The 12,700-nt window shown below is 48.9% G+C and overlaps 3 protein-coding genes across 6 annotated transcripts in view; 1 reads left to right on the forward strand and 2 right to left on the reverse strand.

The window, feature by feature from the left end:
• The window catches only part of TBC1D8 (TBC1 domain family member 8), a 41,826-nt gene extending 33,707 nt beyond the window's left edge, over positions 1-8,119 (forward strand). Inside the window, exons 12-20 of one of the 2 annotated variants that reach the window (XM_088519512.1) lie at positions 917-1,202; positions 1,607-1,736; positions 2,020-2,118; positions 2,665-2,733; positions 3,536-3,776; positions 4,874-4,939; positions 5,523-5,612; positions 5,838-5,938; positions 7,144-8,119. In XM_088519512.1, the coding sequence (XP_088375638.1) occupies positions 917-1,202; positions 1,607-1,736; positions 2,020-2,118; positions 2,665-2,733; positions 3,536-3,776; positions 4,874-4,939; positions 5,523-5,612; positions 5,838-5,938; positions 7,144-7,605 (1,544 nt within the window). In that variant the 3' untranslated portion in view covers positions 7,606-8,119. The remainder of the gene's footprint in view (positions 1-916; positions 1,203-1,606; positions 1,737-2,019; positions 2,119-2,664; positions 2,734-3,535; positions 3,777-4,873; positions 4,940-5,522; positions 5,613-5,837; positions 5,939-7,143) is intronic. The other variant, XM_088519583.1, reaches the window with a different exon arrangement.
• MAP4K4 (mitogen-activated protein kinase kinase kinase kinase 4) overlaps positions 1-12,700 on the reverse strand; it is a 602,555-nt gene that overhangs the window by 317,778 nt on the left and 272,077 nt on the right. The gene's annotated exons all lie outside the window — the stretch shown is intronic.
• Positions 8,644-11,656, reverse strand: RPL31 (ribosomal protein L31). The gene is made up of 4 exons (XM_010228526.2): positions 11,509-11,656; positions 10,440-10,565; positions 9,078-9,190; positions 8,644-8,710 (listed from the first exon to the last, which is right to left on the reverse strand). Exons 1-4 carry the CDS (start codon positions 11,613-11,615, stop codon positions 8,679-8,681), a joined length of 378 nt encoding a protein of 125 aa, XP_010226828.1. The 5' UTR covers positions 11,616-11,656; the 3' UTR covers positions 8,644-8,678.

Consider the following 12,700-nt stretch of genomic DNA (forward strand, 5'->3'; position numbering starts at 1 on the left):
TTTCATAGCAGAGCTGTCTCGTGATATTAGCAGAAGGTAGACAGAGAGAGGGAACCTCAGTGTGTGATAATTTCCAAGGAAAGGCAGAAAACGACTGCAAGGCTAACTGCTTTTTGTGTTCAGGGAACGTTTTTAGCTGGTAGCATCTTCAGCTGAAGCTTGTGGTGTGGTTTGTAGACATAAACTGCTTCAACTGTATGAGATTATATTGATTCTATAATAGCTGCTGACACAACAGGATCTAGTAGCTAAAACTGAAGGAGCTGGGCTCAGATGTGCTCCTTTTGGAAAGACTGCCTGGGATAGATGGGAAAACTTATATCTGGGAATAGCAGAAAACTTCTATTCTTTTTTTTTTAAAAAAAAAAAAAAAGAAAAAAATCCATATCCACACATATGTACATATATGTGTATAATATTTTTCCTTCTGTGCAATGTATGCAGCTGTCTTTGATACAGTCTTGTATTTTCCTAAGAAAATGAAGGCTGTACTGCCCCTTTCCTGGGTCCATACGCTGGAGGAGAGGAGTGTGTACTCTCTTATTTTCATTGCTTAGGTTTCAAGCTGCGCAGTAAAATGCTTCAAAACTGTTTTATTCTAGCACTTAATTATTATGTGCTCTCTTAGCCAAAACCAACAGCTGCTGCTGTTGCTGTTTTACAGCACCCTAAAGGCCCTTAGCAGAGATCAACCTGGTCTTTTTGCAGAAAGATGTGTGGTGAGGAGGGCAGACGTCAGGGCCGGGGCTCAGATCAAGGCCGGAAGATAACGGGGCTTTGCAGTGTAGGTCTGTGCGTGTCGTGTCAGCTCACATGCCACAGAGTCTTGCAGTTGGCAGCTGCCAGTGATGAGTAGCTTTAAAGAACATTTTTCTTGCTTCAGTCCCGGCTGATGCGATTTCCTTGTGACTTGCAGGTGCCCAGGTAGACCAGTCGGTATTTGAAGAGCTCATAAAGGAGCAGCTTCCCGAGCTGGCGGAGCATATGAAGGACCTGACTCCACTAGCTTCCATTTCTCTCTCGTGGTTCCTTACCCTTTTCCTCAGCATCATGCCCTTGGAAAGCGCCGTGAACGTGGTGGACTGCTTCTTCTACGACGGGATCAAAGCCATTTTTCAGCTGGGCTTGGCCATCCTGGAAGCCAACGCAGTGGATCTGTGTAACAGCAAGGACGACGGGCAGGCCCTCATGATCCTGAGCAGGTAGTGCCGCCCGCCCGGCTCCAGCGCGTCGCGCGGCTCCCGCCTCAGCGCGCGGAGCGCGTGGGGACCCGCTGCGGCCGCGCTCCGCCTTCAGCAGCGGCTTCGGCCATTCCCGAGGAGCCGGGATGTGCGGAATCCACCGCGGCTTCCCGCCAGTGACGGGCTTCCCGCTCCAGGCTGCGAGGGGACCCGGGGTTTCTTCCTTGCGCAGAGTTTAGTCATTTGGCTGGCTTGCTGTTCCTGCGCTGATTAGTAATGAAGATGTTTTTGACAAGGCTAGCAGCCAAAAAAAACAGTTTATTTCTGCTAAGTCCGAGCCGTAAGGCTTACCTGATTATTTATATTTTACCTGGAGAAGAGCGTGCTGCCAAGTGTCCTATATTGCTTGTATTTGTTCCCTCTAGGTTTTTAGAGCGTGTTAAAAATGAAGAAAGTCCTCTGCCACCTATTGGTAACCACCATGCATTTTTCAGTGATGATCAGGAAGCCTCTCCTGTGACTGAAATAGCTAACCTAATTCATGATTCCTATGAGGTAAAATACTCTTTGGTGCCTATTGATCAGGTAAATTATAATCTAAGGAGGTTAAATTCATCATGGATGTTTTCATACTTGATGCACATCTTTAAGGAATCCTCGAAAATGTGCACAAATGCACAATGCAGGGTGTAGTGTAAATGTCTATTTTGTATGAATACAACTGCATTGGTAGGTGAACAAAAGATTGAGTGTTCTTTAGTCCATAGGTTATTTAAGGATTCACAGTGTTTTCCAAATTGTGTTTCTGGTCTGATAAAATTCTGTTCCTCCGTTGTAGAAATTTGGAGACCACTCTGTGGAACAGATAGAGCACATGCGCTACAAACACCGAATCCGTGTTCTGCAAAGCCACGAAGACACAACCAAGCAAAACGTGGTGAGTAGGGTGCTGTTGGCACTGTAGTAGTTTAACACCCCAACCTTGCACTAACTGCAAGTTAGTGTTTTGTTTTGAAGTCCCCGTACCATGAGAAAAAGAAGAGTTGTCACTGACTCTGGAAACCAAACAACTTTTCCCAGCTGCCGAGGTTCTTGTTCTTTTTCTGGCAGCTAAGGGCATTACTTATCAGGGTGGTTAAAACACAAAGAAGTGGCTGCTGGGTCAGCGTGGCCCTAGGCAGACACCCAGGGCTCAGCTTAAGAAGAAGAAGAAGAGAGCGAGTGTGACGTGAGGCTTCCCCAGCTTCCTGTGACCTGCAGCGTAGGCTTCCTGGCTTTGTTTCTAGTGGCCCTGCAGGGACTTCTCTTCCACAGTTTTGTCCAGCCAGGGAATCTAAGGTGGGGGGAGATGCTGCAAGTCCCTGCAGCTCTGCAGTTGCAGCTGTGCAACGTCAGGACCATCAGTGGGAGAGCGCAGCGGTCCTGCCCGTGGCAGTGGTGACAGTAGAAGGGATCGTCACTGACATCTCTATTTCCTTTTTAGCTCCGAGTTGTCATCCCAGATGTTTCGCTTCTTCCTGAAGATTTAGAGGAATTGTATGACTTGTTCAAGGTCTGTCTACTTGAAAATTTGGGGCTGAGGCTGTTTGAGGCTTCTGGGTGTCATTTCCAGCTTTTGCTTAGCAGAACTGAATGGGATGTTGTGTGTAGAATTGCTCGGGGGTTCATGTGCTTGTATAATATTATGTAGATGAGACCTTGTCATTTGGTCCTTTGTGTGGTTGTCCAGTTATTAAAGAGCAGTATTAATGCAGTGATCACTCAATTTATCCTCCCTCCATCAGTTGTGCTAGGACGGTGCTGCACAGGAGGACAGCATGTTCTTCAGTACTTCCCTCCTCCTGTTCTGTGTTGCTGCCTGTTTGATCTTGGACTCACTTGCTCTCCTTCCCTTTCCTTGTTTGGTTTTGTACAGTTTCCTTAGCTCTCTTTTCTTCCCTGGGACACTTTGTTTCCTTAGGACTCTGTTTTACATCAACTGGTCCCTAAAGGAAGATAAATAGCAGCAGTATCCAAATAGAGAAGTCAGGGAGAATGAAGGAACATGTGAAGTGTTTATGACATCCTCAGTTTCCTCCAATCCTTTGTACTGTTTAATGGATAGAGGTGCCCTGGCCAGATGTGGCTAACAGAGTTTCAGTAACCTGCAGTGGATTTGGGAATCACGAGTGAGCTTGGCTGCTCTCATTACAGACTCCTTTTTCCTGCTAGGAATGGTCCTGGTACCATCACACCAGCTCACACACGCGCAGAGCTTTGGTGCTTTCCTTGCTGTGCACACGTCTTTCTGCCAGCCACGCTCCCGTCGGCAGCTCACCCTGTAACTGCTCTCTGCTGCCTTTGATTCCCCCCAGAGAGAGCATTTAATCCGGTGCTACTGGGAGGCGGCGAGCGCGGCGGCCGAGCGCCACGACCCGAGCAGGCCGTACGCCGAGCAGTACCGGATAGATGCCCAGCAGTTCTGCAGCCTCTACAAGCTCCTCTCGCCCTGGACCTGCGGGGAACACACCGACGTCCTCGCCGAGAGGATGTTCCGGCTCCTGGATGAGAACAGGGACCATCTCGTGGAGTTCAAGGCGCTCGCCAGCTGCCTGGGTATCGGCCTCTCCGGGACGCCCCGGCTCCGCGCTGCGGGAAAGGGGGCACACGGGGTGGCCTTTGGGTGGGATGCGGGTTTTAAAACAGGGTATGATGGAGAGAAGAGGATACAAACACATTTCCCCTTTTTTTTTCTGGGGAAATATAATTAATGAAACTAGCGCTCTCTAGCTAGTTCACGGAACAGCCCTCTCTCCTACCTGCTTGTTCAATTCAGCCCTTGTAATCTCAGCGAACCTTTCAACTGCTCCTTGAAGACTTTCAGTGTAATCTCATAAGGCAGGCTCTTGTTTGACCCATATGTCAGCAATTAGCAGAACAAAAACATACGACCAGCAGGGACTGAGAGCCCTGGCAGAGTTGTTCTCCCAGCCTTCAGCTGTTTGATGAAATGGGATTGCTCGTTCCAAAGCTTTGCTGAAGATAAGTGACCTATAACTGTTGCCTGATCCTAAATAAATAGATAAATAAATATGAAAAAATAAGAAAAAAAGGAATCAGTATTGAAAGATTCAGTAAAGTAAGTAAATCTGTATTCTCACCATTTAAGCTTTCAAGATTTTTTTTTTAAAAGTTATTCACATCATTTTACTGCATTTAAAAGTTTAGAATCTCATTTCTGTTGGTCGTTAAAATTAGTAATGTCACATGTGAAGTTCTTAACTGTTTTGGACTTATCCTATAGAACAGCCGTAAGGGCTGACGGGAAGAAATATGAAGAATATGGCCCTAAAGGAAAGGAGCTTTATGTGTCTCCCTTCTCGCAGTTTTGTTAATCTGTGGCAACAAACAGCCTTTGCTACATCCCTGACATCCTCTTTGGTATTTTTAAAAGATGATTAAGTTCCCCAGAGCTAAGTACTCACAGTCTCTTTTACAAGAACAAAGAACAACACAGATGGTTGTCACCTGCTGTTCCTCATTGATCAGCAGAACTTAGACTCTCCTTGCCAGGTCCTGGCCATGTGTTTGCATGGGTTGTCCGTGCAAACAATTCTCTTTTTGTGCACAGAGATGACAGGCTTGTTTGAAACTGTGGAAGTAAATGTTCTAGTCCACATCCTCCTTGAGATTTTTATTTTTGTTTCTTGCAGATGTTATGTATAATGGAGAAATGAATGAAAAGATAAAGCTATTGTATAAGCTGCATATCCCACCTGGTAAGAAATATGAGGAAAAAAAAAAAAAAACAACACTTTCCTTACAACTTCTGGTGTAAAACTTTGGGGAAAGGCTGCTTAGTGAAGAACCTTACGTTGCTTCCCAGCCGGGAGCACGTGGGGCTTGTCTGTGTAATTACGTTTGCTGCAATATAAAAACCCCTCAAACTGGAACTTTGGGGGGTAAGGGTGAATTTTTTAGGAAAATGTTAAGATTCCTGTCTGCTGGAGTCTGAAGTGTTTTGCAGTCAGTTGTGTGGCTACTTGCAGATGAGATACGAATTAAAAAATCTGAATGGCTAGCACTCCATTTATATAAGAAATCTTATCGCAGTTGGGTCCTGTCTTGCTTATGTGACACGTTTTTGTTGTAGCTTCTTTGATGCGCAAAGCTCTCCATTAATGTGCCTTTCTTGGCAAGCTTCCTACTCTTCTGCTGCAGCACCAATCTTATTTTAACATAATTTTACACTATGATTTAATGAAGTGCTGTTTAAACAGCCCTCAGCCATACCCTATTATTATTTTAAAAGCTTTTAATCATTATGTAACATTGGATTTCTCACTTTTTTTTTTTATGTAGCTCTCACAGAAAATGAGAGAGACTGCCAGTCACCATTAAAGAATCCTTTGCTGTCAACTTCAAGACCACTAGTTATTGGAAAATCAAATGGTATGTCTGAAATGGCCCTCTAATGAGGGTGCGTACGGGTGATATATCCAGCTTTACATTTGTTTTTCCCAATCGTTTATTCCTACTCTCTGAGTTTTATTTCGAAATACAAATTTATTGTAATGGCCTTAGAAATAATAAATACTAACAAAAATAATATAAATAATAAAATTAATAATTAACAAAAATAATAATCAACTACTTTTTGTGTCTGTTCCACACAAGGAGATGCAGTAGATTACCAAAAGCAGTTGAAGCAGATGCTTAGGGACCTAGCCAAAGAAAAGGATACTAAAACTGAAAAGGAATTGCCAAAAATGAGCCAGGTACGTATAGCAGGGGCTGAAGTGAATTTGTAAAGAAGTGGGAAGAGACCTAAGAAGATGTGACTAAATGCAACTGTTCAGCTCTTTTTATTTCCCCCTTTTGCGTGAGTGTGTGTGTGTGTATCTGGATATCTGGACTGTTCAGAACAGGGGGAATGGATGTTCACGGGCTCTCTGCTCCTTTGCCAGAGGCTCTTCCTTCTCAGAGTGGTGAATAGAAAGAATTTCATGGCGTTAGAGGTGGTTCGAGCTGGGAAGAAGCTGCTCCCCTCCTAAGCCCAGAGCATTCCTGTAAGCTTAGGAGGATGCGTATCACTGTTCTGCCTTTCAGGCAAAACTTCCCCCTTTTCCTCTCAGTCCATTGTGACCTGGGACTTGCCCCAGCTTAGTCACACGCTGCCCGGCTCTGCCTTCCTGCTGCCTCTCTCCAAGGGCCTGGGTGCCGCTGCTGGCGCGGAGCTGCCCAGGTACTTGCTGTGTCTGCAGGAGGCACGAGGAGCAGCGCAGAGGAGGGCCAGGGCCATCCCCGGGGTGGCCAGGGTGCCGTCCTCGGGGTGCCCATGCTGCTGATGGGGCACGCGTGCCCAGTCCGGGCAGGGCCACGCAGTGTTTCACAGAGCCCTCACCTGCCGGAGCCTCCTCAGGTCCCTCACAAACCACATCCCTCTTTCTTACACATGTGAAAATGGAGGGCTCCCAAATATTTCCCCACACACTATATAAACTGCTGTATAGGGTGGTAGGCAAGAGTGATGGATGAATGAGGGAAGGTGAGAAGGGATTGAACAGGGGCGAGGTCCGAATGTTATTAGAAGAAAAGGAGTTGGCAAGAGATGAAGAAAAAGCTTCCAAACCTTTAGGTGGCTTTTTCTGTCCTATTTTCCGTAAGGGCCACCCTAGGAATTCCTACGAGGAATTGTATCCTCTTACTTGCCCTTGGTTCCTCTACGTGCTTCTAATTCCCTGTTCTAGTTAAGGCAGAACAATACTTTTGTGTTCCCCTCCTGACTTGCAGTACCAGGGTTTGTTCAGTCTGTGGAGGTCAAAATCCCCCTAGTATTGTTTTTAAGTAGGTAAGTTATAAATGAGCGTGGCCGTACCCAGCACCCGGCCTTGCTTTGCAGCGCTGTACTCTCCCCTGCCTCAGTTACTGTTTTAGGGTGGCTGTTTGGTAGCCCGATTTTACAGTTTTTCATGCCTTCCAGCGGGAATTCATTCAATTCTGCAAAACCTTGTACAGCATGTTTCACGAGGATCCAGAGGAGAATGACTTATACCAAGCCATTGCCACTGTGACGACGCTCCTGCTTCAGATCGGAGAAGTGGGACAAAGGAGCATCAGCCTGGGGAGCGGCTCGGAGGAGTTCGCTGAGGACGTGCAGCCCGAGGCCTCGGCTTTGGAGCCGGATGCCGTTTTTACTGACACTGTGAAGTCCCCTCTCAAAGACCCTCAACCCTCACCTGTGACTGAGGGGGACTGGACTGTCTCTTTTGAACATATTTTGGCCTCCCTCCTGACCGAACAGTCCTTAGTTAATTTCTTTGAAAGACCCTTGGAACTGAAGCCCAAGCTTGAGAACGCAAAGCTGAACCAGTACAGTCTCAAAACAACGGCCACGAGCTGCCCGGCCCGAGGGGAACACCCCAAACCGAGCACGCAGCAGTAGCAGTCGCGTGGAAACCAAACGCCCTGAGCTTACGCCAAAGCACGTCCCCTAGGAGCTTCCAGTTAGCAGTGTGCTTCTCATAAACACGTTGTTGGCCTGTGGGTTTCAGTTCAAGAGCTTTAAAAGCTAAAGGGTGTGTAGGTTGTTTTGTGCCATTGATTTATTATGTTCTTGTTTTGAATGTAAAAGGAAACATCTGTCTGCAGTGTGAAGATGCTGCAGCCCTCTTCCGTACTGGGAGAGCACAGGCTGGCTCCATTTGTATTTTTTTTTTTTTTTTTTTTTAAAACAAACGGGGGAAAACACGTCTCAGCTACTGTCTGCGGTCTGTTTAGGTTGCCTTTTTTGCACTAATACTGAAAACTTGTTTCAATGCTGGTAATTGAAACTATTTTAATATATTTGACCATATCCCAGTTTTATGTCTTGCTGAAATGTTAAGTGTACATGGACTGTGCTTTTGATGTTGGTCTGTGAAAACATGCACTTTTCAATAAACCCTTTTTGTACTAGATGTGCGGTGACAGTATTTCTTGATTGATACAAGGTAAGTGCCCTTATCCCTGCTGGATTAAAATGGACTTCCTAAGCTAGTGTCTTCCCCCTTGGTTCACTGGTCAGAATCTCATCTTTCACTGGAGGGCATGGACCTACTTGGGAAGAGCCACCTGACTCTACCTAGACCAGGAGGAGGCCAAATGTGGAGAGCAGCTTTTGCTGTAGCTGCCGCAGCGCACAGCTCTGAGGTACTGATCTGACTTGACCATCTTCTGCAAGTTGGCCTTCAGCTGAAAATCCCTCTAGTGGCTCTTAATTCCCTGAGGAACAAAAGGTGGGAGTTTGCCACCCGCATATTCGCAGGGACCTCCCCTTTTCACTCAGAGCTAACAAAGGCGTAAAGGATTTAAAATGCAAGAGTTGTACCACTCTGTGCAAGCCCCCCAAAAAGCAAAACAGCTCATCCCTGCTCAGCTCAATTCTTCTTGGACAGAGCCCCTGAAAACATGGGTCAGCAAGAAACCTTAGTCAGAATAAACATTGTTTTTACAGTTTTATTGTAATTAAAATCAAATTTAATTTTCATCTACGTTGACTGTCTGTAGACCTGCAAAACAAACAAACAAAAAAGCATCACTACCTATTATCAGTACAATGCCACATGTGCATATATATAATATACAAATCTTGACAATAAAGAGCACCTAGGGTTTCAAAGGTAGGTTGCTGCTTTAGTTCTCGGAGAACAAAGTAGATGCACAAATGCTTCAAATATCAAGACAAAACTCAGAATTCTCTCAACTTCATTCTCGCAACTTCACTAAATCCTGCATTTAGCTTCTACTGCAGCTCCCTCATCATGAGGCCCCCTCAACATGCTTTTCATGGGAGTTGTGCAGTGTAGGAGGAGCCCTCTGGCCCCACTGCTTGTTCAGAAAACAGGGCAGGGAGGAAGAAGAGAGCAGAGCCCTGACCTTTGAAGGTGGTGACTGGCACATAGGTGACCAGAGTGTACAGTTTGTTGGGCGAGTCTTCGTCCTCGTTGCGCTTCCTGGACAAGCGCACACGGATACGGTAAGGAACGTTCCTACAAAGGAGAAGACATTGATAAAGTGTCATTTTTCAGCAAGATGCACATGAAAACAGCACACTTCATGGCACAAAAGGAAGTAAAGGTTCTCTCCATGGTTTCTAACCCCCAACTTCTTAAGCTGCATGAACTTACACAAAGGCAGGAGGAGTCAAGTCCGTACCTGCCTTAGCTTTACAAGAACACACAGTTGTTCTCTTTGCCGTAGAGAAACATCAGCTTTTTTTAAGATCTAACTGAGCCCCAAGTAAAATGAGGGCCTATAATCCAGCCAGAGTGGTAGAGACACAAGCAGCCCTAGAAAAATAGGTGTGATGAGGCTAAGAGGATCAGCAAGCAGCTGGTCTGCATTTTCTACTTGGAACAGAAAATAATAATAATAAAAAAAATCTGTTCTGGAAGTCTGGCGCCCCTATCAGAGCCGTAACATCCAAACTTTGTGCCCAGAGTCATGTAGTGACTCAGGTGAGCATCAGAGTGTAGAACCCAGGTCCCCTTTCTGGCTACACCTTCTATCAACAACAGTTCTTCCTCACACAGCCCGTGCACCAACAGCTAAATTACATAAAAGGTTCTGTGCTTACAAGCAAGTAGTCCCAGCTTTACTTCCTCCCCTCAAGACTGCTGCAGGGAGGCACAAAACAGCCTGTCCACACCGTTTTTAAAGGACCTTCCCACCTCAAATAAATAAACTCAGAATTTGGGGAAGCTCCAAGTACTCTGTTCTGTAAAATACAAAAAAGAAATTCCTCCCTGCTCTGCAGTCTCACAGAGCTCATGCTAAATCAGAGCCAGCACCAAACAGGAGAAATGACTTGGGCACCTCATTCCCAATGGCTTCAAGTGAGGTCTGCTCCTGTGTGATGGGGTCATCGCTTGCATACGCCGGCTATTTCTGCCCATTTTAGTACAGTCTAAGAGGCCCCACTCCTCGCAGTCAATACCCTTCGGGCCACTTTCGTATGCATTAAAGGCAGTTAATTTGGCATTTAAGTTTTCTCCCTGCCTCCAAATGACTTCTCACTTTTACTTTCAAGCCAAGCTTAACGGCCCTGTTTAAAACACACCTCAACATGCTGCGTAGCACTGGTCAGTCAGTACCTCTATCCTGGCACGTGACACCAATCCCAGGTACCTTCAGGTGTCACTAAGGACACAATTTTCTTTACCCCTCCGAACGCACAGGTGCAAGCTTCCCCCCCCCAAGGAAAGCCACAGGAAGGCACCTCACTCCTTTGGAACGCACCTGATTCCCTTAGCCCAGACGGCTTTGTTGAGCCTGGTGTCGATGCGGACATCGGGGGTGCCCATCTCCTTCATGGCAAACTTGCGGATCTCTTTGAGCGCACGCGGGGCCCGCTTCTTGAAGCCCCTGGTACCAGCACAGAGCAGCTCTTCAGCTTCAGGGAACTGCCAGCGCTCTCGGCGTTCACACAACCTCCCTTTCTGCACACACACACACACACACGCACACACAAACACTCCAAGAAGCTGTGGTAACTGCTCAGCAGCCTGAGCTGCACCAGATCACGATCAGACTTTGACTCTATCAAACATCCACCAGCATCAATGTCTGTCCCTAACAGGAACCTAACAGTTACAGGGAGAGATTTCAACAAAATCCTGCAACTCTCGAGTTCTCCCGGGGCTTTGGACTCTCTGCTAGCATCCTGACTTCTTGCCAGTACCCCTGAAGGGACACGGCTTTCACAGACACCCTGAGCAGGAGAGGGCCCACGGGGGGACCGCGCAGTAACGGTAACGTAACCAACACGGAACTACATCCGTGGTACAAAAATCCACATCAGTCCTGTTATAGGTGATGGCTTCTGCTGAGTAATATCTTGCTTCTGGTATTTAGGGCTAGAAATCATTGGGAGAGGGAAGTGATGCCAATGACAGAAACATTAAGCATAAAGTATTTCACTTTTTCTGCCCAAATACAAGGGTGAGCCTTAAAACAGGAACATCAGCATGAAGATTAAAGCAAACTGCCACAAACACTCTTACTCTCCCGTGAGCTCACATCAGCAGTTTACATAACTGCTTTGCTTTGGATATAGCTTTCTTCCATGTGACTGCAGCTGCTCACATTTAAAGGGTGCCCAAGAGAGACAACAGCTTTACAACAGCCCCCTCCATCACCTGGCTGCTGTGGAGCTCTCAGGCCCAACACTTCGTCAGACAGAGTTAGCGCTGCCCACGCGGCGCTGACCAGGCGTTCCCGCTAAGGCAGCCACTCCCCAGCTCAGGGCTCACGCGATCCGGCACACGCGCAGCTCCACGCACACACCGGGGCGGCGGGCGGCACTCACACGCCGTGGATGCGCTTGTGCACGTTGATGGTGTACTCGCGCGTCACCACCTCGTTGATGGCCGAGCGCCCCTTCTTCTTCTCGCCGCCCTTCTTCGCGGGAGCCATGGCGGCGACACTGCACGGCGGGCGCCACACGTGAGGCCGCGCGCGACCCGGGCCCAGTCCCTCCCACCATCGCCACAGCCGTTAAACCGTCACCCCGGCGCGGGGGGAGCCCCCTCCGCCCTGCTGCCCGCCCCCCGCGGCCGCCGCGCGCTCCGCGCCGCCGATGCCGCCCCATGGCCGCCCCGTGGCCGCCGATGCCGCCCCATGGCCGCCGATGGCCGCCGATGGCCGCCGATGCCGCCCGATGGCGGCGCCGCCGCTCACCCTGTCCGCGCACCGGCCGGAAAGGAGCGCGCAGGGGCTTGTGGGACAGGACAGCGTTTCCGCCGGGCCGCACGGGGGGCACTGCGCATGCGCCGGCGCCCGTTCTCTCTCCCCCCCCCCCCCCCCGCCCGCGCATGCGCATGCGCAGCGGTGTTGCGGGCCGCGCGGTCACGGCGGGAAGCGCGGGGTGGGCGGGGCGGGAGTGGTCGCTGTCGCTGTCGCTGTCGCCGCCGCCCCCGGGGGCGCGGGGCGGGCGGAGGCGGCGGCCGTTGGCCTCGCTGTGGTCTCCCGAGGGCTCCGTATCCTCCAGGCAGCAACAGCCCTGCCGTGCTGGAGGGCAACCCCACGCCCTTTACGGCTGCTCGGGGATGAGCGCGTGCCGGTTTAGGAAAGCCAGGGTTTGCTGTGCAGTCTGGCTTGGTGCAGGCCGGCTCGCCAGGGATGAGGGGACACGGGGCTGCTGGGGCTGGTCTGAGCGTGACACAGTGTCAGCGAGTTTCTGTGGTCTCCACCATTGCACTGAGACACATCACGGGTTCCCTGCACACGGGTTTCCTTAGGGACGCTCCTGTCCCTCCGGTACCTCCCCTCTGCACTAACTTTCAGGCCTACACGCCAGCAGACAATCCATTCCCCTCGTCTTTCCCAGAACAAGCCCTTGCAGGAGCAGAATACGCATGAAGTTTGGCTTCCAGCTTGGCTGAGCAGCCCCGTTAGGCTCTGCCTATAGTTAGCGAAAGCAGCCTCATTCAGACGTCAAGCGACCGTACCCAAGTTAGGCTTTAGCTGTCTGGTTTTCATCTGGTGGGGTCACTCTTGCT

This window comes from Tinamus guttatus, unplaced genomic scaffold (assembly GCF_059628265.1).
Source record: "Tinamus guttatus ecotype Peru unplaced genomic scaffold, ASM5962826v1 Tinamus_guttatus_pri_ptg000002l, whole genome shotgun sequence".
Taxonomy (NCBI): domain Eukaryota; kingdom Metazoa; phylum Chordata; class Aves; order Tinamiformes; family Tinamidae; genus Tinamus; species Tinamus guttatus.

Bases quoted from the DNA above. Each gene is read 5' to 3' on its own strand.
- RPL31 (XM_010228526.2), bottom strand. From the start codon at position 11,615: ATGGCTCCCGCGAAGAAGGGCGGCGAGAAGAAGAAGGGGCGCTCGGCC. The intron at 10,566-11,508 runs GTGAGTGCCGCC...TGCTGGTACCAG, and splicing joins CACAAGCGCATCCACGGCGT to GGGCTTCAAGAAGCGGGCCC. The intron at 9,191-10,439 runs GTGCGTTCCAAA...TCTCCTTTGTAG, and splicing joins GTCTGGGCTAAGGGAATCAG to GAACGTTCCTTACCGTATCC.